At 38.9% G+C, this 27,956-nt stretch overlaps 2 protein-coding genes across 2 annotated transcripts in view; both read right to left on the bottom strand.

Moving 5' to 3' along the window:
* Nucleotides 1-6,926: 6,926 nt before the first annotated feature.
* Nucleotides 6,927-7,890, bottom strand: LOC136836678 (uncharacterized). Its single transcript, XM_067101152.1, has one exon. The coding sequence runs from the start codon at nucleotides 7,888-7,890 to the stop codon at nucleotides 7,036-7,038; it is 855 nt and encodes a 284-aa protein (XP_066957253.1). The 3' UTR covers nucleotides 6,927-7,035.
* Nucleotides 6,927-27,956, bottom strand: part of LOC136836677 (dehydrogenase/reductase SDR family member 13-like) — a 156,777-nt gene continuing 135,747 nt past the window's right edge. Inside the window, exons 7-8 of the mRNA XM_067101151.1 lie at nucleotides 17,138-17,321; nucleotides 6,927-8,198 (exon numbers count right to left, since the gene is read on the bottom strand). Coding sequence (XP_066957252.1) covers nucleotides 8,129-8,198; nucleotides 17,138-17,321 — 254 coding nt within the window. The 3' untranslated portion in view covers nucleotides 6,927-8,128. The remainder of the gene's footprint in view (nucleotides 8,199-17,137; nucleotides 17,322-27,956) is intronic.

The raw sequence follows: 27,956 nt of genomic DNA, 5'->3' as shown, positions 1-27,956 counted from the left end.
GGTTCTCTTCAGTTAGCATCTGTAACAGACCTGCTCCTAAAAGCAAAACTGAAAGACATAAACAGTGTGGCGGAGGGAGGCCAATGTCAAGCTCAGGGACAAGGTGTCTTTAATTCCTCGGTGCTGAAGAAAAGACTCTGGCTGTGGTCCACAGTCAAGGGTCTTTCAAATCAGTTCCCCTTCAATTCCCTTCCCCAGCTCTAATAATCCCACACAGACGCTAACCGTTAGCGGCTGGGAGGGTACTCACCAAAAGAAAAGGTACAGGGTACATGGTCCACACTGTTCTGTCAGTTCCACATAAACATTTTGGAGGCAATGGCAGTGTTTCTAACTCTGGCTTTGCCCCACCAACCAGATTCATATCAGGCTGGTGCTGGACAGCGCAGTAGTGGTACATTGCATAAACAGAGGGGTTCCCAAATCGAGCCGGATAAACCAAGTGATGATAGCCATTTTCTCCCTGGCGGAGAAGACGGCTGGCACCTGTCAGCTACCCATCTAGCAGGAGTCCGAATGTCATTGCAGACTCCTGTCCAGGGCAACTTCGCTGGAGTCAGAATGGTCCCTGGACGTGGCTTCTTTCAGATGGATATGCCGTCAGGTTCCGGGCCTTCAGGTGGACTTGTTTGCCACGGAGAGCAATCACAAACTCCCTTGTTATGTTGCTCCCAACCTGGATCCTCGAGCTCACGCTACGGACGCAATGTCAGTGGACTGGAACAAATGGCAGAAAATCTATCTATTCCCGCCAATAAACCTGCTGATGAAGGTGTTGCACAAGCTCAGGTCATTCAAGGGTCAAGTGGCCCTGGTAGCTCCCCAGCTGGCCGAAGTGAGCAATTGGTTCCCTCTTCTTCTGGAGCTCAAACTACGGTGTCATCAACACCCAAGCCACAGCTGACTCCGTAGTGCAAACACGGACTGTGTCAGCTTCCTCAAATTCTGAATGCCCTGGCTTTATGGACTTTATGAAATTCGCACGCTCAGAGAGGTGCGGATATTGATCCCGTTAATACTCTGTTTCTGGAATCAGATAAAAGAGATTCTACCCTCAGACAGTACGATTCAGCAGTTAAAAAGTTAGCATCTTTTTGAAGGAATCTGAAGCTCAAGTCATGACCACCAATTTGGCAATCTCATTCTTTAGGTCACTGTTTGAAAAAGGTCTGGCTCCGGCCACCATTACCACAGCGAAATCAGCTTTGAAAAGGTGTTTTGCATGGCTTCAAAGATTGATTTAACAGATTCATATTTTCATCCATTCCCAGAGCATGCGCTCATTTGAGACCAGACCCGTCCACATACGGTTTCCTGGTTTCTTAACGATGTTCTAAAAATTAGCCTCAGAAACTAATAACGATCAATGTTCTTATTTGAATCTGTTAAGGAAGACGTTGTTCCTAATTAGCCTAGCTTCAGGTGCCAGAATATCAGAACTGTCTGCTCTCTCTAGAGGTGCAAATCATGTGGATTTTCTCCCGTCAGAGAAGTTCTGCTTTCCCCAGATCAAAGGTTCTTAGCAAAAATGAAGACCCTCAGGATAGGTGGTCCCCTGGAAGGTTGTTCCTCTTCCACAAGACCTGTCTTTATGCCCAGTTGCTACCTTGAGGGCCTATTTACGGAGAACTTCTCAGTGTTTGTCTGGTCCTCTTTTATCAGGAAAAAGGAGGAACGCTTTCTTTTAAAGGCTATTAGACAACAAATTCTATACTTCATTGCAAGCTAATCCGGATTCAGTCCCTAAGGTTCATGATATCCGAGCAGTGGCTACCTCCACCAATTATTTTCATACTATGAATTTTGATGAGCTTAAGAAGTATACGGGCTGGAAATCTCCATCAGTGTTCAAACGCCACTATCTGAAATCACTAGAAGCTCTGAAGTTCCCCTGCGGTGGCTGTAGGGTGCATTGTCCCTCCACCTTAAAATTAACCTTTAATCCCTACCTCTCCCCCTGCCCGGCTGCCTCATTTACTTGCCCTGCCATTTTCTCTGACCAGACATGCTTCACAGCCTGGCTCCTCATGTTATGATGTACAATTTTGCGGGTGTTAGTTTTAAGTTTATGTATGTTATGTTTCCTGAAACTTAGTTTAAGTCGGAGGTACCTTTATAAATTTTCTGTCATTTATTTAGTTTTTGGTACCTTCCATTATAGTATTATTTATGTACATAGTTGTTTCTCATGTCCTTACTGTGATATTAATTGTATCCCTAGTTTTAACTCAGTTTATCATAGCTATACCTTTGGTATTTAATCATGTTTTGAAGGATAATTAAAACTATTTTCAGTAATAGTGTTTTTTATACATGTCCACCTAACTGTTTGTTCCTTTTAGACTTTCAAAGCTTTAGTATGATTCTCTGTCATGATTTCACCCGGCTGACACAGGGACGAGCTCAGTAGTATGGATTTGACAAAGGAAAAAATCTATTTCTGAGGGAGGCCCTGTGTCACCCGGGTGACCTCCCAGGATCTAGATTTCCCTCCCGAGTAGACATACCAAGCTTGTGGCGGGTGCTAGGCCTGGAATGAGTGCAGATGGCGTGGCAGGTGAGTGCGGCGTTAGATCGCTCCTCACGTTCGGGTTTTGTCATTGGGATGTCTACCAGAGTAGTCCTGTGGCAGTGACAACAATCACTCACCCTTATCTATAAACGACGTCTATTTCCATAATAGATGTTCGATCTGGGGGTAACTGGCATTTCTGATAGCTTTTTCTCTGGTATATTTAGTAATATCTATACCTAGAAATTCATTATGTAATAGGAATTTCATCAGCTGACACAGGGACGAGCTCAGAAATAGATTTTTCCTTTGTCAAAATCCCTTATTTGTGCATTTCAATTTTTTTACATTACATCTTTAGGGCACCTTTTTACGATTTAATTTTCATTAAAATCACAAAGGTCTCAACTGTACATCACTCCCCTTACAAAGTTAAGAGTTTTATGAGATGTTATTTACTGGACCACATCCTGATCATCCACCTGGAATTTGGGAAGCCTTCCTTGGCTTTGGCTCTGATGTACTGCCTTAACCAAAAGGTTCTTACCACTTCTTTTGATACTGCTTTCAGGAATGCCACCTACTTTCTCTTCAAGGTTTTCTCAGGCTTTAATAAGGTTTTTTCCTTCTTTATATAAAACATGCCAAATAAGGTTTTCATAAATCTAATGTCTTGTCCTTACGATATAGATTTTTTTGGGACAAAACCTCTCTCATTCTAGTCAAAATTTACTATATCGAACAGCTCACCTGTCCCCTTGATTTCAAACAACTGGTTATTATAAACACTTCCTCATGTGCAATATATGCACCAAAAGTGTCATCAGAGCTGAACTTCATCTGATTCTTGATACTGGGCCAAAAGGCTTCATATACAGGTACCCATACACTGTCTTAAAATTATTGTCTTCATCAATGCCTGGACAGTACAGGACTTTCATATCATTTATACCATTAAGAGAACTTTTCTCTTGGTGTCTACTATGTAATGACTTGCTAACAGTGAAGCAGAGCCATCATCTGAGTCTGACAAAACAATGTCCATATTCTCGCCATCAAATGGGGAAGATGCAGGGATTGTCAACGAAGGTGTCACTGAGTGGTCCATAGTCATATTCTTGCTGGGAGTCGTCCTCAAAACCAAAACGGCAGGTGGATCTGGAGGAACTGGGGGATTTGGGGGACAACTCTTTATTACCACCTAGAGAGCTTCTGTTATTTCTTTCAGTTGTCACCATGGCTGTATTAGGTAGAGGAGAGCTTTTTGGCACATGAAACAAGATACAATGTCCTCCCAATGCCTTGGGAGGCAAAAGGAACTCGCCCCCATACAATCAGAAATGTCTGGAATATGATCATTTACACATGCAGAGCCTCAGAACTGAGTTATCATGGACTTTGAAAATTTTATTATCATCATCTAGATGAACCCTATTCATATGGTTCATTTTCTGAATAATAATAATAAAATTGTCAAAGTCCATCATAACCTGGTCATTTCTCTTCTTCAGTTTTGTCACATCAAGAATGGGGCCAGCATAGTCATCCTGCATGTGCACTGCAAATGGTGAATAAAGATGGCAACTCTTATCAAGCATCCACCAACCAGTTAGCTAGCTCCCTTGCCGTGAGTAGAGTAGAGACGTCTCACAACTGGGATGGCTTCATATGCAATGCTTTAGAGGCACTAAACTACTAAACCTCTCTATGAAGCAAATGAGAAAGTTGCACAGTGTAGATTAGCATAGGTAATAAAGAGGAAGGATAGGTGGGTCCACTAAATAGAAGGGTGGAAGGTCACCGTCCTATTACCTATACTGTAATAAATTAATGCCTGAAGTTCAAACAACAGCCACTACTGTAATCAATCCCATGCAAAGGTCGTCATCAATAGAGGAAGAGGGAAGCATGAAAACTTACAGGAGGAGGAGTAAAAGAGAGAAGACTTTCTGATGTTTTTTTGAACCCACTACAAAGGTGAAGGCACAATAGTACATTCAATCCATGCAGTGGGCGACTAAGCTCCCCACCAAGGGGTTGGGACAAGGGAGGCAAAAACTGGTTCTCTCACCCAGAAGTGACCTAGCTGGTTTATGAAGCATAGGTCTTCATCTTTCAGCTTACCATATCCACGATTTGACTTGAAGGTATTGCTTCTTCTGGCCATTAGCAAACTGTAGCTGCAGGCACCCTACCTTTCTGCAGGTTAACCCTACAAACTCAACAAAGTATCAATCCCTTATCTCCATGCTCAAGTAAATAGTTGTGTTAGAAACTGGCAGTAACACAGTTCAACAACCGTTCATTCTTCTCTGAGACTGGTGTCTTGCCCTTTGACAACCAAGCAGACATCCAGAGCAAACTTGACAAAAGAATCAAGCTTTTTGCATTTTTTTAAAGGACATCACTGCGCCCAACTCCAAATTCAGATAGTAGGTGCTACAGCCTTCATCTGTTCATGCTCTCTATATGGCAGCACATTATCTGATTTGAGAACTGGCAGGACCAGTTTCAACTACATTCTAGGGAGTACAGTCTAACCCACAATTTCAAACATTTTACAAAATGCACAGAGTTTTGACCTCTAACATAAGTCTGCCAGTCTTTAAGAGCGCTGGGTTCTTTGCTAATCTGAGGCCCACAAGCTCCCAGTTGTAGCCATTTTGTGCCTGCCATGCTATTCCTAGGTTTCAATTTCGTCCCCTCACTCCAGACTACACAAGTGAGGAGGTTACCTAGGTGGGACCACAGAACCAAATTCGTGCAAGATTACTGCTGTCCACCAGCCAGCAGATCGTCATTTCATCTCTATTCACAGGAGTGTGTGCAGGATGAAACAAATATGTAAGTTGACAGGATGAAGCCAACACATGAGCTGGTAAATATCCAAGTGATGGGTTTGTGAAAAACAAAAATTAGTATAAAAAAATACCACTCCCAGTTTGGCTTTGGCCAGGGAAATAAATCAATGAGGCTAACTTAATGAGCAAAACACTGTGGAGGCACTATGAAAGCTCTTGATAAGGAATTTCACACAGTGCCCAATACAAGCAACATATGAGCATTAAAATAACAATACTTTAACTTATTAAGCAAGTGATCATACAATACCATGACAAAAAACTAAAAATAAATGGTAGGTATATCAGAAGGCATAACTGCTTTCATTCAAGAACTCCTTACTGCTCATCAAAGTACTGGATAGGTGCTTGGTACTGAGAAAGAGCAATTAAGAAATTATAACATGCAAAGATGGGCAGGTGGAATTTGCATTAAGAAAAAAAATAAAAGTTATACGGAGGAAATGAAGACTGATAACTCAACAGCCACAAAGAAGTCCAACATGGGAGGCCCCAGGGAGATGTAGAGTGCAAATAACCAGGAGTAAAGAGCAGAATCTCAGATAACAAGGTCTTGGTAACATTTAATAGATGGACAAATGGAACAGTGAGGACAAACCCAATGTCAGCACTTAACACCGCCCAGAAGGAAAGTAAAAGTCGTGGTGAAATGTGGACATGGGCATAAAGATGCTACAGGCAAAGTGTACGAGTGACTGAAATACAGTACGCTGTATCAAAGTAAGCGACGATGTTTACTATATACTCATGATTACAAAAGTAAGGGTAAGCAGATTTCCAATGTACAGAAGTTTTGTAGAGACAAGGAACAGTACAGTACTATTAAAAGCAAAAGCCAATCTTAGAGCTAGAAAGTTTTTGTTGCTTGGCAACGTACCTGACCATGAGGCAGAAATCTTAGGCAATAAGGAAATACATAAAACAGACACACTACTGGACTACTGGTAAATCAAAGTACCTGCAGTATTCAGGACCTGTATTGTTCCATGCAACATGAACCAGAGAGAGAGAGAGAGAGAGAGAGAGAGAGAGAGAGAGAGAGAGAGAGAGAGAGAGAGAGAGAGAGAGAGAGAGAGAGAGCAGCTATGTGAAAAAATGATGGCTGTAGTGCCGCAGAAAGATTACCACAAATAATTAAGTGGCATACAGCTGAAATGTTCCTTGGCTAGAATTTAAGTACTGTAGTGTATATCAACATAAATTCAGGTTATTTGGACATGTGATGAAAAGGGGAGGAATCATCTCGGTAGTAACAGAAATGTCAGTGGCATGCGTTGACAAGTGAGAGTTTACTACCGATCATGGAGAAAGCATTAAATGAAGACTTGACACAGATGAAAATTCAGGCAAATCCACATATTTGAGTGAAGAAAACTAAACTCCCTAGATGTCTAACTCTGTACAAATCTTACTGATGATATCTTGTTCAGTTTATGGAACCAGGTCAATTATTCACAGCTGCTAGAACCAAAGCAATGACCAAAAGCAAAATTCTACGACACATAGCTATTGTATTTTTACAATTACAACACTTGGATAAGAAAACAATGCAATGAAAAAAGCAATTTATTAGGCTTAAACATTACAGGATGGCACTGTTGTCACTTAATACTGTACATTGTATGAATTTTATTATAATTAATGCACTTCGCCAACAGCAGTTCAGCTGAAGAGTTTCTTCATGGCAGCAGCATACTTTTCAGAAACTGCCTTTTGTCTTTTCTTCAGTACTTCTTGCTGTTTCTTAATAGGAACATTATGTGGATCCATAGTTAAGGCTAGTTTAAGATCACTTTCAGCCTCCTCGTAATTCTGTAATTCTGTATTTGCAACTGCACGCCTATAAAGAGCTTTAATATTTGTACTCTCAACTTCCAAGACCTTTGTAGTTGATGTTACAACAAGGGAATAATGCTTTTTATTTAAATGATATAATGCTACATTGTTATAGCACTGCATTTTAATTGCTTTAATCTCTTCTAAACTATTATTTGTGTCCTCCTGTCCAATCATTGCTAGCCATTTTACAGCTTTGCAGAAAAACAAGTAAGCAGATAAATGCTTAACTGAAGTGCCTTCTCTATATAGATCAACTCCTATGTTCTTATATTTAACAGCTATTGCAAAAATGTCAGCACAAGTTAGATCAAACACTGACTTTGCTGGCTCCTTAACTTCCAAGTGCACTTTTGCTGTTAGTGATACATTGTCCATCAAGCCATCACAGAAATATCCACCTGGTAAATTAACAACAACGCATGCAACTTCATCATGAACCATTACCGAGAACGCTTTTTCCAATGCTAAATCAACCAATGATACAGCTTCCCCAAGAACATACTCCTTATTTTCCAGTGATAAATATTGAGAATCTAAACTAACCACTTCACTTGTACAGTTTATGTCTGTAATATTAACACAAATCTTGCTAGTTTCCTGTGGTCGAGCATATCCTGCATACGGATAATGCCCTTCAAAACTAACTTCTAATAAACCAGAAACTGTGATTTTCTTCATTATTTATAATAGTTGAATAGTTAACAAGTTTTCAAGCTTTTGCTTTAACTGATCTGCGTAAATAAAGCCTACAAGGCTTTGTACAGATTAGGCCACTGACAAAATATCATGTAGCTAAAGGAACCATACAGAAAATGCTCTCCTCAATTTTACTTGCAATATTCACCTTAACAATCGAAATGAATTAACATAACTTGAACAAACTTCTAGTTGTTAAGACAATGAATTGTATCTAGATCTAGTGCTGTTCTGACACGCAATCAGAAGTAGCATCATCGCCTCTCAAAGCTTCCTTGTTGAGTGTGTCACTGTGGAAGGACAGTCACAGAAATCAGCATCTCATATACTGTATACAGCATCAAAACACCTCTCTAGCTATGGTAGAGGTTAATGAATGATACATCACTCTGTCCTTAAATGAAAAATTCCTACATGGAACAGATAAATATTTATATACAAGTTATCAGCTGGAGAAAAGTCTTATTTCAATAAATTCAATTCTTCAATGGTAAAAAAATTTTCAGACCTCCAGCACCTACATCCAGAATTGCCAAGCAAATTTTGCATTGCATCATACTTTTAAGGAGCATGAAGTCTCGCTAATTAATGTCAAGAGGTACCTTCTGCACAGATATGTACTGCTATGCTGTAAGCAATATTTCAATTAAGAACTTTTTGGCTTTGCATATTTTTAAAGGATTTTAATTGCTATCTGCAATTAAAATGCTCAACCTCAATCAATCAATTATTTCCTGTGGCACCCACAGGGATGCATAGGGCATAGAACTCATGCCACCACATTCTGTCCTGGGCTAACTCCTCAAGATCTACCCAACATTCATCCCTGCTTCCCGCCTCGATGTCCTCAATCATGTCTCCTTTGGCTTACCTCTAACACTTCTACTAAGGGCAACCCACCTTAGTGTATCTCGTACTATTCCTAGTCTTCTATACACATAGCCTAGCCACTTCCAGCATGAGAACCTAACATACTCATCAACCGGCCATACCCCCTTTACTTCTTTAATTCTGCTATTTGATATCCTATCCCTCCAATTAATTCCTAACATTCTTCTGAGTGCCTTATTTTCAAATGCTAAGAATTTATTATCTGAAGTCACTTTACCATACCATGACTCATGCCCATAAATCAAAATACTACAAACCATTACCTTATAAATTTAGATTTTTTTTGTGCACAGAAAAACTGCTATTACTCCAGATATTTTTAACCATACCCACTGCCTGATGAGCCTTTTTTAATCTTTCCCTAAATTCTGTGCTCAGAGAAACATCCTTATCTAAATAAGTCCCTAAATGTTTAAACTCATCCACTTGCTCTACAACCATGCCTTCAATTAGACAATCCTGTGCATTTTCAATACAGACACTCCTCCACTTATGAACTTTCAACTTACAAACTTTCAAAGCTAAGAACATCCATGCTTGTAAATTCAATTTTTGCTCAGAGTGCTCCGGGCCGCGACCAGCAAGTCCAAATTTTGTTGTAAGGCCCTGCCTCAACTTAGTTACAATTTCTGCCACTACCCATGCTGGACAGCACCATAGCTGACACCACTACGTATCCGAGTTTCTTTGTATTGTACCTAAGCTAGTGCTAAGATTTCATCTCCCATGCTGCAATTCATTCGTGCGTTTTTATCGTGAAATATTTACCGGCAAGCCATCTCAATGGAAAATAAAGTGGCTATAATAAAGAAGTTAGAATGTAGTGAAAAAATGGTTAATGTAGAGCACCATTATAAGATGAATCGCTCGACAATCGGCACAATTCTGAAGAACAAAGACAAAATTATGGAGCACGTGAAAAGTGCTGTGCCAATGCAGTCAACAATTATAAAAGGGGGAGGGTGGTAAAAGAAATGGAACAATTTCTGGGTATCTGGATAGAACACCAGAAGCAAAGATGTGTACTGCTTAGCCTCATGCTGATTCAGGAAAAGGCTAAAAGCCTTTTCGATGACTTGAAGGCTAAGGCTGGCGGAAGTGCTAAAGATGAAACATTTGCTGCTAGTAATGGATGGTTTCATCACTTCAGAAAATGAGCTAATTTGCATCACATGTCCATAAGCAGTGAGGCAGTGAGTGCCGATAAAGCAGCAGCCAAAAAATTTTCCGAGACACCCAAGGAAATCATGGATAAGGGAGGTTATACCCTCAGCAAATTTTTAATAATTAAAGACGAAACAGGCCTTTCCTGGAAAAAAATGCCAGACAGAACGTACATCTACCCGTGAAAACGATGCCGGTTAAAATTGGCAGAAAGTTGGCCTAACATTACTGCTGGGTAGCAACTGTTCGAGAGACATGAAGCTCAAACCTCTCCTTGTGTATCGGGCAGCAAATCCACGGACGCTGAAAAATATCACAAAAAGTTCTCTACCCGTAATCTGGATGGCCAATAAGAAAGTCTGAGTGACTCTTGCTGTATTTGAGGACTGGTTTTTCCATCACTTTATCCCTGAAGTCAAGCTGTACTGCAGTGAGAATAACATTCCATTAAGATTCTCTTAATTTTGGACAACAATGCCCCTGATCACCCACCACACTTAGACGATTTCCATCCAGATATTCCTATTGTTTATTTACCACCAAACAACTTTACTCATTCAGCCAATGGATCAGGGAGTAAGAGCAAATTTTAAAAAATACTACACTTGCCGTACGTACAGGCAAGCGTTAAAGGAGATAAATGATGCATATGTGACCTTACATGAATTCTGGAAGGGTTACAACATTCATAATTGTGTAAAGAACACTGATGTTGCATGGCATGAAGTGAGATCAACATTAATGGAATATGGAAGACCTTATACCCACAGTTTGTAAATTACTTCAGAGGGTTTAATCAAGACGAGGAGGAAAAAGGAATTGTTAACAGTCTCATTGACAAAGTGAAAAGTTAAACTTTCTCATACAGGATGAGGACTTTCAATAGCTGTTTGAAAGTCATTCAGAGTTGTTGCTGAATGAGGATTTGATGGAATTGGAAGAACAGCAAAAAACAGAAGAACTATAGACTAGTAGTAGTTGTTATTCCCATAAAAAAGTCTGCAATAAAATTGATGGCCGACTATTTTTGAGAATCGGGACCCTAATGTTGAGAGATTCTCTAAATTAGCAACAATAGTCAATGATGCTTTCCAGTGTTATTGTATCATATATGACGAAAAAAGAAAAACAATGCAAACTTCCATAGACAAATTCTTTAAACCAGTGTCTTCAACCTCAAGGGCACAATCTTAGGGTTATATGATATTGTCTTATGTATAAACACTCTTCTAAGAACACATTCCCAGTCATTGTCATGGTAGTTCAGGCGTTGCCAGGCGCACAGAACAAATACGTAATACTCATGGATTTAAATGGCCAGCTACAGCTGACTGCCGGTATAATTTACTACACAATACTTTATATGTCCATATCTCAGCAAAAAATGTAGATATTTTAATTCTGTTTCTGGTGGAAGTACAAGCTTTTTCCCGTCTCTCTGGCATCAAACAGAAGTGCGTGAATCACGTGATTCCTAGCTGGGAGGGTGGGACCGTGGGAGTCAGACATCAGTACGTAACCTTGAAACAGTAGCAAGGAAGATTGTTGTTGTGATTTTCCCACCGTGTTTTGATCTTTCTACTGGGATATTTTCGCCTTTTTTGGGGGGTCTACTATCACATAATGCCTCCTAAGATATCTAAGCATATGCAGAAAGCCAATGTATCAACGTTTGCTAAAAAAAAACCATAAGAAAAGAAAAATGCTCCTTCATTGTCTGCCTCTGATGCCCAACCAACACTGTCCTCTCGGAGTTCAATTGCAACAGTCTGACTCTGTAGTTTCCTTCAACTGACAAAATTATTCGTAATAAACGAAAAACAGCTTTATATATAAGGAAGGAGATTTTGCATACAGAAGAAGAAAAAGGAGATGCACACTTTGAAGCATCACGGACAACACCATCTCGTCTAAAGAAGAAGAGCTGAGTGCCAAAGGTTGGAAGATTATGAAGCTGTGGCTTTTAGATTGCAAACCCAGCTACAATGAGTCTGGTGGTGCCAGATGATACCGTTCTGGACAAGTTTTCTTATCATAGAGTAATATCCTAAACACCAGAAGGTGGAGTGGGAGGGGAGGTAGCCTACAGCAATCGTTCTAGAGAAGTTCAGTATGCAATGTTAGATTTTTATTTATTTATCCTATTTTCACTTTTAGAGGCCATACAGCATAGGAAACAAGATAACTTACCAACAAATAATAAATTAGAACATATTAGAAAAATATTTTGTTAGAAAAATGAATACTACATTTTAATCTTTAACTCACGATTTACTCGATCTAATTTTTTTAACTTTAAAGCTATAGAGCTTGGCTGTTATAAAAGATTAAACAATTCTGTAAAAAGCAAAATACTTCTAATGGATGTATAAAAAATATGGCCAATATAAAATTTTTAATTTTTTCATAATTTCTATATGACAAATTTTCCAAAATTTTGAGTAATTTTGTTTTTTTCAAAAATGTAAAACAAATGAAGCTTGAATTTTAAAATTATATTATGGGCATTTTTTCTATTTAATACATATAATTAAGATTTAAATTTGAATATGATATACTTTTTAGTGGTTTTAGTTCTATTGCACAAAAAATGCAAAAAATGGAAAAAATTGAAAAAAAAAAAAAACTGAGGTAACTTTCGAAAAATAAAAAGCTATGGTAATAAAAATGGCTGGAAGCTTCATTTGTAAGGTACTATAATATGTAGAAAATTTCATTTTAATCCAGAAGAAGAGGAAAGTGATGGAGAAACCTGTGCCAAAGAAATCCTTGCCAAAGAGCAAAAACGAAGAAGACATTGATGACCCGCCATCCCTGTATTAATTCCACACTGCCCTCCCCCTCTCATCATTCATCACGACAAGCCTATGACACCAGTTTCAAAGGTAAGAAAACTGTACATGTGCTTTACATTCACTGTATTATCATAATTTGTTCAATGTTAGGTCTTACATATCATTTGCATTAATAAAATACTCTATAAAGTACAATAACTGTACTAGTATTGGGTTTTAGTATGAAAAAACATAAATAATACTGTACGTACTGACCTTGTGTGTAAGAAGTTGAACTTACAAACAGCTGTTCGGGACATAACTCGTTTGTAAGTAGAGGAGCGTCTGTATTCATATTTATGATTTCACTTTCTCCACTATTTATAACCAAACAAACCTTTCGACCTTCACTCACTAAACAATCCAACACTGCATCTTTTTTGGTCCCAGGTAGATCAAAACTTTATCATCAGCATAATCTAAGTAAAGAAGTTTCCCACTTTCTCCCAAGAGTATGGTTGCGTCCATTTCTCTTTTAACCCTTCTCATAACATAATCTACAAACAACAAAGGAGACAGAATGCTACCCTGAATCACACCAGACTTAACTTCAAATGGATCACTCAAACCACCATCAACATCACTTTACAAGATGTGCCCTCACCCATGTTCATAATTGCCATCACAAACTTTTCCAGTATCCCATAATGCCTCATGGTTTTTCCCAGTCCATCTCGAAATACAGTACTATCAAAGGCCTTTTCAAAATCAACAAAAGACTTAATGGAGTTTCCATTTCACTAGTTTGCTGGATTAAATGCCTAAGTATGAAGATCTGATCACTGCAGCCCTGTCCCTTTCTAAAGCCAGCCTGTTCATCCCTCAGAGTACCATCAACCAACGGCTCCAACCTATTCAACAATACTCTACGAAAATTTTCAAGGCTACAGATGACAAAGTGATTCCCCCCAAATACCAAACCTAATCAGATCTCCTTTCTTTGAGACTTTAATGATCACACCATTCTTCCAACCTAATACTAATCTATCCTCCGCCACTTTAAACATTTCTGGGAATAAACCATCCTCTCCTGGTGCCTTATAATTCTTTAATTGTTTTATTGCCTTAACTACTACTAGCCTGATCTTACCTTCATCAATATTTAAGTCTTCCTGAACAGGCAGTATATCCTCTTCTGGAGGAACTGGTCTATTAAGAACTGTCTCAAAGTGCTCTCACCACCTATTTCTAATTTCAACATCATTGGTCAATAAAATACCTTCCATATTCCTTACCAGCACTGCCACTCAGCTCTCCAATTGCTTTATATGCTATCTTGACTCTGCCATTTTTGTTCATTCATTTTTCAGTTTCCGCAACCTTTTCATTAAAAGATCTTTTATCTCTCTTAGTCTTTTAACTTCTGGATCCAAACTCAAGTACTTAGTTCTTACTAACTCAAAATCTTCATCATTAACAATATGCATCCCACTCCTCAATTTTGCCTCACCTCTCTTTTTGATCATATCCCATGTTTTCTCAAACGTCCACATCTTTTTCCTCAATCTGACATCTCCCTCCTGATTGTACAACTGGGTAGTAGCAGCCCTCATGCAAGCTTTAGGTCTACATCCCCAACATCTCATCTACACCTCTCCTCCTCCCTTCTCCAATTTTTCAATACCTAAAAACCTGTTTCTGCATTCTATTCTGAATTCCCTTTCCCTCCTCCTTCCTTTCTAAGCAAGCATATCAGTACTATACCTATCAACAACAGGTTTCTCTCTGACTATTTAGCTTTAAACCTTATTTTTGCAAAAACTGGTTGATCAACACCGCCACATCATTCCCTTCCAATACCAGCAGCCTCATGCAAAGCTTTATTCACATCATAAACATCTCATCTACACCTCTCCCTCCCTTCTCCAATTTTTCCAACACCAAAAACCTGTTTCTGCATTCTATTCTAAATTCCCCCTCTTCCTTTCCTTCCCTTCTAAGCATATCAGTATCATACCTATCAACAACAGGTTTTCCCTTCTGACTATTTAGCTTAAACCTTATTTTTTTGCAACACTGAGTTGATGATCACTACCAATATCTGCTCCATGATTAACATATCTAGCAAAGAGCTTCTATGCCTTTTACTAACAGCAATATGATCAATGTGAGTTTTATAGTTTCCACACGGTGACACCCATGTCATCGTGTGAATATCACGCTGAAAAAGTGCGCCCTAATGACTAAGTCATTTGCTGCTAGACAGAAACTCCCAACTTTACTCCAATTTCACTCATCCTACCATCGACACCCATCTCACCCATAAAAGCCTCAAATCCCTTATTTGAGCAGCCCATTATTGCACAGAAGTCTCCAATTCAAATCAAAACATGTCTAGCAACTCTTCCTATTCCTGCCTGCAGCTTTCCATAAAATGCATCTTTCCTTTCATCAGGTGCATCATTAGTAGGTGCATAACACACAACTGATGTTACCATGGTTTGACTTGAACTGTGCATACAACAATCACTCATCTACAGGATCCCTTTCACATAGACCCTTCTCTGCCTTGCATCCCAACTGCAATCCTACTCCCTGATAATGCATTCCATCCCATCAGCCAGACGTCAACAAACAAATCCCTCTCCAAATCCAATTTATCGATTCCAGTTAATCTTGTCCCTGTTATGGCACAAATGTCTAATTCATAACTTTGAAAAACTGCCACTAACTCTTCAATTTTCCTATCCTGATTTAGAGTTTTCACATTCCAACTGCCAATTTGATAGTACTTTTAGCATGAATAAAAGAATTAGGAGACCATGAGATTCTTAACCCATGTGCCCATTTTAAGAGCTGCTGGGACTGGGGCCATTCCTCTTCTATCAGAGTCCCATCAAAGGTTTCTTTGGCTAACTACATGAACACTTCGCCACAGTGCTGCAGTCACAGTAGGCAGATAACTTGCCTATATGCCCACACCCAAAAGGTTCAGCTATGCTGAGCCCAATCACACGCCCGCATGCTTCCCAGCCATTAGGGTGATCACTCCCTCACTAGCTATATACAATGTGTATAGCCACATCTCTGCTTTATATTTTCTCATATATGGGCATTCTACAAATATTTGGGCACTTGTTCAGTAGTTCAACAACCTTTGTGACCTGTTCCACAGGGGTGGGTATCATGTCCAGTAATAATAATAATCAGAAAACTATTTTTTATAGGGTCTTTTCTATGCTTCTTAAATTTCAATTCCTGAGCGGTAGACAAAAAGTCTTGTATTTCTCTCGATAAGATCTCTTGTACCTATAGGAGGAAAAAACTCCTAAATGTCCTTAAGAGACCTTGTTTCTTTTTCTACCTTCCCAGGAGAAGAGAAACTAAGAGAATACCAGATTCTATATAAAACCAATGCAAATTATGCAATGCTTCCAGTAAAGCAAAGCCTACCCCCACAAAAATAAAATCCCCAAGTCATAGGAAAAGTGGAGCATTCTTAAAAAGACTCCTATTTAGAGAGTGAAATTAATAGTGATCACCCTAATATAATAAAAAATAATGACAGTAATGGATAAAAGACAATATCCCTGAAACAAATGTTAAGACGTCTTTTACCTTACAGAAGGATAAATCTGACTTCTTGTATTACACTAACAAGGAGTAACTGTTCCATCTGTTATCAAATACCTTCAAAGCATTGCATTTCATGTAATCCTGCATCACCTGTAGCTGTTAAAATTATAAATATCTCCAAATTACCTGTAAGAACTTTAAATTTACTTGCTGAACAAATATTTAGTTTTCAGAAATATTTATGGAGGAGAACCCATTTGGCTAATAAATTTATAAAATAATAAAGTTCCTTAAAAGATTTTGCAAATAATACATACTAAACAAAAGAATTTTTCATTGACTTCTGTTCAGCATTTTGAACAGCATGGAAGTATTCTAAACACCATTCTACAGTATTCAAAACACCATCCCATGTTGCACTGTGCCAAAATGGAGAGAGAGTAACATTTGTCAATGAGACCCTACAAAATTTCTTGGACAAACAAAACCCCTTCTGCATATTTTTCATGGAAAATTTTGGACAAGTATACCAAGAGTAACGATAGTTTACAAAAACTGCTAATCTTACAGTAAACAGCAATAAACACACTGTTTAAAAAAAAAGTGCACCTCAATGCACAAGAAACCAGACACTAGTAGCAACGGCACAACCTATTTTCAACAGGGAGACTAGAACACAGTAAATTAAGTATAGTGTTTGATCAAAAAAACTTATACATACGCTACAACTAAAAACTTTCAACTTCTTATAAACTTCACTTAAGAAGAATAAGGACTAGTTTCCTATTAATCACATTATTTCCAATAAAGATTCCAACACTTACGTTATATAGCACCTGGTACCTCCTGGAAAATTAACAGCATGAATTGTTGACTGGGCACCTTCTTCAGGATGTCGCATGTAAAGGGCACACTTGATTCGAGTTAAAAGGTCTCTCCAGGAAACCCAACAGTTCTGATAAATATTGGTCCACACATTGCCAGGGTTAACTAGTATAACAGATACTCCTGCAAAATTTAAATACAAAATAGAATAAAAAATAATTTTCTGGGATCGACCTGTGTCGCCCAGTGAAATGTCCCATAGTACACATTTCAGGCATAAACATTTGCTAGATATACCAGAGAAAAAGCTATACAGCTAATAGGATGCAGAGTTTACCTCTGGAGCGATAACCCTGTAGGATGTCGTGTATGTCATCTAGGGAGGAAATGGGATGCTACAACCACAGATGTAACGATAGACCTCTCCTCTCCCAAAACCACAGGACCCAAGGGGGTGCCGTTACAGCCGGTCCTTCTCCGCTTCTTTACTACTTCTACCCAGAACCTTCATCTCTCATAGCACCTTTTCTGTGTAATACACGTTGTTTTTTCACAGTGTTTTTTTTGCCCTCTTTTACATATTTTCATTTTGTTTGTCATCATGTCTTCAATCAATCAGACGCATCCTCTTCTAATTGGTTCATTGTCCCAGGAGCCGTGGGCGGTAACGCTTTATTTACAGCAACTCCTGTGGCCATGTAGCATGCAAACCTCATGCCAGCTAACACGAGGTCGAGTGGAGGATCATCTCGCCAGCATCCAGATGGTTGTGATGTATGCTACGGCTTATCAAGACGTGATTGGATGATTCGGTCCCTCGGTCCGCAAATCCCCCTCATCTCTTTCACCCATGCAAGATCTGGGTGGGGGCTTCGTGGCACTGGTCGACGCCCCTATGTGCTAGCAGAGGACATATGTAGCCTCCTTTTACCCCATGGCCAGGTCCTCTGGGCGGTAGCTCGAGTGGCGGAGGCCTGATTAACAAGATTAGGATTGAGACCCAAGTCCGCTGGAAGACCAGCAGAACTAAGCAAGGAAGGGCCGAGAAGGGCCAACATCAACATTCACGTCCGAACCAATGGCCGCTCGATCAGAGAGGAGGGGGGTAGGGATGTAAGTGAGGCAGTGAAATAAACATTCAATTTCTTTTGGCTCTCTAAGTGCTCTTGCCTTCCCTCCTTCCAAGGCCTCTCAAAGTCTCTCCGCCCCAGTCTGCCGTTCCCCATCTCTCAGGTGCGGACTCATTTCCCATGGGCCGTCACCACCTCTATAGATCTTACAGCCAGACATCATGTCCAAGCAGAAACTTTCTCTCCCTACCTAGGATTCAGACTAGTAAACAGGCTTACTCCTTCAGAGTAATGCCTTTCGGGCTCAACATATAGCACCCAGGATCTTCACCAAACTAGAGAATCTGGCAATGGTACAGGGACTGAGGTCTCAAGGCATCAGGCCTCGTGGGCTTACCTAGACGATTGGCTAATCGGCTCCCAAATCCATAGAGTGCCGAAGGACGTGAAAAGGTCATCCAGTTTCTAGAGTATCTAGGATTTCCACATAAATGTAAGAAATCCGCGTCTGATTCCATCCCAATTTCAATGGCTGGGAATCCTGTGGATCTAAACACCTACAACACAATTCCGCTACAAAATGCAAAAGAGATAGCCAAAGTAACGGAGACAGTTCTCAGAGTGCCAACCAGCCTCTCGTCGCGACTCAAGAAAGAATCTTAGGTTCTCTTCAGTTTTGCATCAAGTACAGATCTACTTCTAAAAGCAAAACTGGAAAAGACATAAATCGAGTGTGAGTCGAGCCAATTACAATCTTAGACAAAGCCCTCATACCCTCCAATCTTAAAAGAAAAGACTCTGACCTTGGACAATGGCTAAAAGTCTTTCCAAATCAATTTCCTCTGACAACCCTCCACCAGCTCTGATCATTCACACGGATGCATCTCTGATCGGATGGGGAGGTTATCACAATAAAAAAAGTTCAAGAAGGAACCTGGTCGAATCTTTTTCGTCACTTCCATATCAATATTCTAGAGGAGATGGCGGTTCCCGACTCTGGAAACGCTACGACCAGCCAGGAACTATCAGATTAGCCCTGGACAGTGCAGTGATAGTTCATTGCCTGAACAGGAGTTCCAAATCAAGTCATAACCATGCACGATAGCAATCTTTTCATTAGTAATGAAAATCGGCCCAGCACTTGTCCGCCACGCATCTGTCGGGAGTAAGAGCGTGATTGCAGATTCTCTGTCAAGAACAACTCCGTGGAGTCAGAATGGTCTTCTGGACAAGGAATTCCTTCAACTGGATTTGGCAACAGATTCCAGGACTTCAGGTGGATCTGCCTGCTACGGAATCAAATCACAAAACTACCTTGTTATATAGCTCAGAACCTGGACCCCTCACCACGCCACAGATGCAATGTCAGTAGACTGGAACAAAATGGCAGGAGGTTTTATCTGTTCCTACCAGTAAATCTTCTGTTGAAAGTTCTACACAAACTCAGGTCATTCAAGGTCGGGATAGCTCTAGTAGCCTCAACCGGCCAAAATCAACTGGTTCCTCTTCATTAGAGTTGAAACTCAGAGCTAAAACCGACTAAAGTTAACCTAACAGTACAAACTCAGACTGTGTCAGCTTCCTCAGAATGTTGAATGCCTAACTTTATGATTTCACAGTTCTGCACAGAAAAATGCCATTATTGATCCTTTGAACACGTTTCTAGAATCAGATAAGAGAGAATCTACTCCATTAGTATGATTAAGCAGTAAGAAAACTTGCCAACTTTCTAAAAGAATCAGATGTTCATACAATGACTACAAATCTAAATCTCATTTTTAAGGCCCCCTCTTTGATAAAGGCCTAGCTGCTATACTATTACTACGACTAAATCACTTAAAGAAAAATTTTCAATTGGGATTTAACATTGACTTAACAGATCTGTATTTTCCTCTATTCTAAAGTTTGCTTGGAGTCGTTTTAGACCAACAACCCGTCCTAAAGCAGTTCTTAGTTTTTAAATGACGTACTAAGATTAACTTCAGACACAAACAATGAATCTTTGCTCTTATTTGACTCTTCTTTAGAAGACGTACTAATTAGCCTGGCTTCAGGAGCTACAGCCCTTTCTAGAGAGTCGAATCATGTGGATTTCTCCCCGTCAGGAGAGGTTTCCACTCTCCAGACCAAACCTTTTAGCAAGAACGAAGACTCAAATAGGTGGTCTCCTGGAAGATCATTCCTTTTCGGAGGAAGATCCTTCCTTATGTCCGGTAGTTACCTTAAAGCTTTCACTTTGAAAGGACTTCTCAAGATCTTCAGGGTCTCCCTTTTGTTAGAGAGAATGGTGAACCATCTCCTTGAATGTATTAGACAACAAATTTTTTATTTTATTAAACAAGCCACCTAGATTCAATTCCCCAGGTCCATGATAGGCGTGCATGTACACCTCAGTTAATTACTTTAACATTTGAATTTTGATGAAATTAAGAAATATACGGGCTGAAATCTCCAGAGTTTTTAAACGTCACTACCTTAAGTCCTTAGAGCTCTTAAATTTTCTGCTGTCGCTGCAGGAACATTGTTTCTCGGAGTCGCTTTCTTAGCATATGTTATTTAAGTTGTAATTTGTGATTTAGTTTGCTTGCCTTTCTACCTTGTTGACTGGGTTTGAGTTGCTTCACAAACCACTCCTGTCTTTGTACATACCATCCTTGTTCAGTTTTTCACCACTATTTGTTAATTTAGGTGATGGTTTTTTAGTTAGATTGTTACACAATATCTTAAACTACATTATTTTGTATACTTTACTTAACATATACAGATTTAAATAATTTGTTATATTATTTGGATAAGTAAAAAGCATATTCAAAATAATTTTTTTCCTTAGAAAAATTTTTTTATTTTTACATTTGACTTTTATATTTAACAAGCTTTATGGCCAATTCTCTGTTGGTTACTATTTTTCTCAAGCACATTATGTTTCCATCCCAGAAAAGGGATTTTGACAAAGGAAAATCTATTTCTGTGAAGACATGTGTCATTTCAGTGAACCCTTCCTCTTTTTCCACCCTAGGCTGGCCAGGTTGGGTGCTATTTCAGGATGAAGGTTCTGGGTAGAAGTAGTAGTAGCGGAGAGAAGGACCACTGTAACGGCACCCCTGGGTCGAGGGGTTTTGGGAGTGGAGAGGTCTATTTGGGTTAAGCATCTGTGGTAGTGGCTTCCACTGCGCCAGATGACATACCGACATCCTATGAGGATGATCGCTCCAGAGGTAGTAACTCTGGCATCCTATTAGCTGTATAGCTTTTTCTCTGGTATATCTAGCAAATATTTATACCTAGAAATGTGTGCTATATGGGACATTTCACTGGGCGACACAGGTCTTCACCCAGAAATACATTTTTCCTTTGTCAAAATCCCTTTATTAGAACCATGCTTTACCTAATAAGAACCAAAAATTGTGAAAAACTCTTGAATGCCTCATGTTAGTCAAATTCATAAGAAATAAACATTCAATAAAGTAATATGACATTCTTATTCAAGACAACCCTATTACAGATGTATCCACAACAAAAATTAACATTTAGAAAAACATTACCAAATGGAATCTACCATTAACTGGTTCAATATTTTTATTTCCAATATTGTGGCACAGTTACATTATTACCAACAGAATGTTAAGATTGAAATTACACACTGGTTCAATATTTTTATTTCCAATTTTTTGCTTAGTTACATTATTACCAACAGAATGTTAAAATTGAAATTACAAACTTGACATCACAAGTCAACAAGACAGATACATTATTTGCTATTATACTTGGCAACAGGTACAGAACCCTTCCTAAGCTTCTCACCTTTGAGTCACACAATCCACGAGCTCTTAAAAATCAGCACCATGAAATTCTGGTAAGTAAGACCTATACAAATGGAGAAGTAAACCTACAAAATAATGTAACATGCTGTCCATCTGCTGCAGTCAATGTTAAACTTGTTCTTTATCCAGAACTGAATGCACATAATGAACTGAATACAATTTCCTTAATTTCCCAAACCTTTCTACTTCTCATCAGCTTGCTCAGTATATTCCTTTGCAACCAGCACCCTTGTGAATGAAACCATGCCAGTTCTCAAAATCCTGGCTTACTTATCTTTCTTGTCGCTCCAAGGATGTTAAGAAAATTCTGGATAACCTCAATACCTGGGGTGGGGAAGATCCTGATGGTTTCTTCCCTTTATTTTTTTAAAAAAGTTTTATAGTGTATTGTCTCCAAAGATTACCATATTTTAGAGATTTTTATGTCGACTTAGTATCTTTGTGGATGAGCGCAAGCTTAGTAATACAGTACAGCGCCTGTTCCAAAGTGTGGCATATCTGCAGACTGCAATAACTACAGGCCACTTTCTATTCCCCCTATGCTCTCCAAAGCTGCTGAAAAACTTATTTTAAGCCACTACGTAAGTATGTGGAATCTAAAGGACTGTTAGCTGATAGTCATTTTGCATACAGGAAGCTGATGGGTACCTGCGATGCTCTTTTAGACTTGTCACGCCATTTGCAAGAGAACCTTGATAAGTGTTTTGAGTGTAGAGTAATTCAAATAGATTTTAGTGCTGCTTTTGATTTACTAAATCACTAGGCACTTATTTACAAACTTCAGAATCTTGGAGTGGGAGGATATGTTTTAGGATTACTTCAAGATTTCCTTACAGGCAGGCAGCAACAAGTTGCTGTGGACAGGATCTTTAGTGAACCAAAACCTATTGTGTATGGAGTTCCACAGGGCAGTCTTCTTGGTCCACTGTTATTTTTAGAGTATACATGTGATATGGCTGTTGGCCTGAAAAACAAAATTGTTCAGTATGCTGATGAAGCAACAGTTGTGGGTGTAATACTGTTGTGGGTGTAATAAAGTTTCCACTTATGAGAAAAGAAGAAGTCCTCATCCCCAATCAGGACATGGACCAGACCAGTGAATGATGTAGTCAATGGTATATGAGGAGCTCCAGTAAAACAAAAATACTATTGATTAGCAGATCTTGCGCAGATTTCCCACCCCATCCTCCCCTTCAGGTGGATGGAACTTTGCTGAGTGAGTCTGAAGATTCAATTATTCTAGGTGTAACTTTTGACTCACATCTAACTTTTGAGAAACATCTAATGAAAGTTTCAGCAAATGCCGCACAAAAGTTAGGTTGTTCGTAGGGTCTCATATATTCTGTAACAGTGAAAAAATCTACGCAACCTGTTTTAAGTCATTTGTGCTTCCTTTACTGAAATACTGTTCTCCAGTGTGGATGTCTGCTTCTGCCAGAGATTTATCTTTCAGAGTGGGTTTGTGGTGGTAGGTTTGTTTCCTTGTAGTAGCAGTTATGACTTGAACCACTGACAGTCTCTTGTTTGTCACTTTTTCATAAGTTGTATTTCAATAGAGACCTTTGATATTCACAATTGATCCCTGATCCCCTTTATCTGCCAAGAGCAACCCAATTCGCTGAACAGCAGCACCAATATGCAGTAAATGTTCCTTCTCATTCCACAGGTCCTTTATTCCTTAAACTGTTGGACTGTGGGACAGCCTCCCAGATGATGTCGTGCAGTTTGAACTTCAGAAGTTCAAGCGAAAATGCAATGCATTATTACCATAATACTATTCTCTCATTTTAATACATTTTTATTAATTTATTATTTCCTTTTTTATTAAGTGGGATCTCTTCTTTCTGTACTTCCCTTTACTTCCTCTTACTTCCTCATGAACACCATATTCTTTGGCTTGTTCCATATGAATAGGTTTCACTTATAGATAACGGTTTAAATCTTCAAGTGAAAACCCTTGTATACAAGAGTCAAACAAATTATAAATCCAACAGAGCTCCATAGGGAAATCAGTCTGCAAATAGAAAACTGAAAGGAAAAGGTGAAAATAAATATGAGGAAATGAAAACCAATAAACCTGAATTTGATGTCAGCAGAAAGCAGGAATGAATTTGCTCTTCATTTAAATACTTCGAGATAAAAGATACCACAACTGCACTGGGCAAACTACTCCACATTTCAGTATTAGCCCAGACAAAACTCCTAGTAAACTGAATAGCATTAAAGCTAACACTAGAAAATGACACTGTTTGAAGCAGCAGCCTGCACAATGTTGCACACAAAAACAGCTATGTCAGGTAAGGAAGAGTGCAGAGAAAGTTTATCATCATAGTACACCTTATGCAACATACATAAATCATTTTATGCCAAAGGTCAACATTAAGAGTTGGCAAAATACACCAACGATGACATAATTCACCAAAGAGTTTGAGATGAGAGTCAGAACCCAAAGACCACATTGCAAAACAGTACTCCAAACACGGTAATAACTTTACAAAACACTAAAAAAAATTTCTGCAAGATACAAACTTTTTTGCACAACAGAGGAAGCAATACTACCTTTTGCTTCTCAAAAGTCAATACCTTACCAAAAGTAAAACCCAAATCTTAAGAGTCACTGACATTTAAAACCGTGCCATTTAAATATAAAAACAGGATGCAAAGACATGTGTTCTAGATTGATTATCATACTTAGTTTTAGAAGGGTTAACCTTCATGCCCCAATGCCTTCTCCACTCAATGTGTGCCAGATCAATATTCAAGGATTATGCAACCACAAGCCTAAGGCGCATAGATGGAACAGCAGCTAGAAGTGTAGCATTTTAAGTCCATGCCATCAGTTTGTTCACTAGACTCTGTCCCATGTCACTAGTACAGATAACAAATAAGCTAAGGCCCCAGAACACTAACGCCTTCAACGGAGTAACACTTCTTACCTCTTTCAAGGCTAGTGCTGCACTGATCAAGGTCAGAAATACACTTTACTCTCATACAAATTATAGGAACATCATTAAAAAGCCTCCAACTAGACAGTGAAGATTTATCTGATTCTGAAGAAAACTTCAACTTTAGCATCACCTTGCCAAGTGACTGGACAGTAACCAGTAAGGAGAGGAGTCCCTTTACTTTTTGTTCACCCAAACCTATGAAATTTATTGTTCAGGATAAGGAAAACCATCTGGAAATTTTTTTAGTTTTTTGGTGACAAAGCCTTGGAGCACATTTTAACAGAAACAAAGCGATTTGCTAACAAATTTCTAGATGAATATATAGAAAGAATCCCTAGAACTTCACTTCCACTACAATGGCATGATACAAATGTAAATAAAACTGAACTATTCATGGCTCTACTGGCTCCATATTTCAAGGAATGGCATACAAAAGACTCTTTTTCCCTTTTATACTTTACGCATGTAATCTTCAGGCCATAAAAATGAAACATATCCTAATATGTTTCCACAGAAAACCAATAACAATGTTAAAAAAAAACACAAAGCATAAAAGCTAGCATAGACCAAATGACCGCTCTGTGAGTGAGAAAATGTGACAATACAGGAGCAGCGATGTCTCTCATGGGTGATACTTGAGTTATGCAATGCAGCAATGTTTCCCTTCCTCCAAACAGAAGGAAAACTTGGTAGTCCAACAAAACTTTTGAAAATAGTAGTAATCTTAGGAGCAATGAAATCAGCAGTCTTTTACAAAAGATGGGAAACATCTGTTAGGGTCAATGCTGCTGTAACTATCAATTCCCAGAAGCAAAGTTTTGACTTCTCTAGACTTGAAGGCCATTGAACACACAGGCTTTGGAAAGCATGAATGAGACAACACCAAGGACTCACCACAATGTTTGCTCACAAAGACCTGAGCCAAAAGTTCTGCCTTCTGTTTAGGGAAATATACAGCAGTTTCATTAGCTCCTACAATGAGACATGGTTGAAACAACTCTAAATTTAGAGTGCTGACCTGAGGGTAGACCACTACTTGTGCTTTACACCACTGGAGAGTAAGATTTCCTTTACACCCTCATCATAACCTCACACATATAACCTGAGCTTGATGAAGCTCAATGAAATTATGCCACAAAGTCCAATTGACTGTTCCTCAGTTAATGACTGGCTTTGTTTTTCATGGTAGTCAAGCTTACATACAGCATTAAAGCAAGGCTTATCTTGCAGAGGAAGCTCGGGGATTTTAAAAGGAATTCTCTTCCCAATAATAGTGTTAAGATGACCATTTAAAAACTCATGTTCAGACTTCTATAAACTTTAATCCACCTAAACTCAAAAAGATCAAAGTGAACACCATCCCAATTGGCCTATAATTTCAAGCATACCCTTCTGAAAGGCTAACATGAGGAACAACTTGATACATCCCCACAAACCTTCAACTACGATCAGATGAGCCGACCTGTTAACATACGCCAAAAGATACAATCTCTACAATATCTCAATACAAGGTCAAGGCAGTTGCTCGAATGGCATGTGGGTTTGCTTATTAGATGCCAATTTTGGTGATCAAGCAGCCATAAATAGAATCATCGTGTTGTTAGCAAAAGCAAAGATTTACTAGTCTTCCACAGAATTTAGCCACCAACTTCCATGACGTCACACTCATACAGTGGTCAATTAGATACAGAGAAACCCTCTAAAATACTGAGCTTGATTTGCCAGACTCTGAAGGAAGGACAGTAATAATGGTTTTGAAAAAAAGTCACAGGTCAAGATAGAAAAATGACAAGGATACAGCAACCTGTTGCTAAACTGCCAGCCATCCTCAGCCCTACTAAACCTGCCCTGCCCACTGTTTGAAAATCTAGAGGAAATGGGACCTGACAGAAAAGTGTGGTGAAGTGTACCCTCAAGCAAGGGAACCCCACCCCAAGACTGAAGAATCCTGGTACAAAGGTTATGGCACTGTCCAAGATTGAAAAATAATAGTTACATCTCAGTTGCCATCTCCCAAAAGAGAAGAATACTGGGCTGAATCTCTTCTACACAAGGAGACAGATCAAAACAGGCAAAGAGTGTAGGGTGTTCAGTGTTGTCAAGTGTGTAAACAGTCAAAGATAATGGATATGGCAACCTTTTCTAAGGTGGTATATACCCAGAAATAAGACTGGGCATATAAAAAAAAAAAAGTCAGAACAGAGAGGGGGCCCAACATCAAGACTGTACTGGCCAGCCTTAGAAAGGACCTTAATCTCCCTAGTGGTAGAATCTCAAAGGGTGGCTGGTGACTTGGCCAATCTTTTTTTTTTTAAATGTTTACTTTTTATAATTAAATATTTTACAAACAAATGCTGCCTATTCAAGTTTTAATCAGTCAATATTCCTCAAATTTGTTTTAATCAATCCTAAGGTACAGAAACAAATAAAATATGATTATATAAGGTAAATAAAAATGATAATTGATAGCAACATACTAGCATATGATTCAATGACCAAGTGATGTATTGCAGTTTTGACAAGTAGGCCCAAGGTATAATATTATTCATAAATACATTTCATTTACATTTATAATGAATTTATATTTTCTTCACAATTTAACAGGCTACCAGATAATGTACAACAGAAACAAGTAAAAAATGTGCCAAAGTTTCTTCGGCACAATCGAGTTTTCTGTACAGCATATAATCAAGGCCACTGAAAATAGATCTATCTTTTGGCAGTCTTGGTGTAATGCTGTATGAGCTGCGGCCCATGAAACTTTACCCACAGCCTGGTGGTGGCCTATCCTATATTTTTACCAGAAGCACAATTATGGCTAAATTTAACTTAAATAAAATAAAAACTACTGAGACTAAAGGGCTGCAATTTGTTATGTTTGATGATTGGAGGGTGGATAATCAACATACCAATTTTCAGCCCTCTAGCCTCAGTAGTTTTTAAGATCTAAGGGTGGACAGCAAAAAGTGCAGACAGAAA

This window comes from Macrobrachium rosenbergii, chromosome 56 (assembly GCF_040412425.1).
Source record: "Macrobrachium rosenbergii isolate ZJJX-2024 chromosome 56, ASM4041242v1, whole genome shotgun sequence".
Classification (NCBI taxonomy): domain Eukaryota; kingdom Metazoa; phylum Arthropoda; class Malacostraca; order Decapoda; family Palaemonidae; genus Macrobrachium; species Macrobrachium rosenbergii.
The sequence above is the reverse complement of the archived record's forward strand: the minus strand, read 5'-3'. Positions and strand labels throughout refer to the sequence as shown.

Coding starts and splice junctions, on each gene's coding strand:
- LOC136836678 (XM_067101152.1), bottom strand. CDS start 7,890: ATGAAGAAAATCACAGTTTCTGGTTTATTAGAAGTTAGTTTTGAAGGG.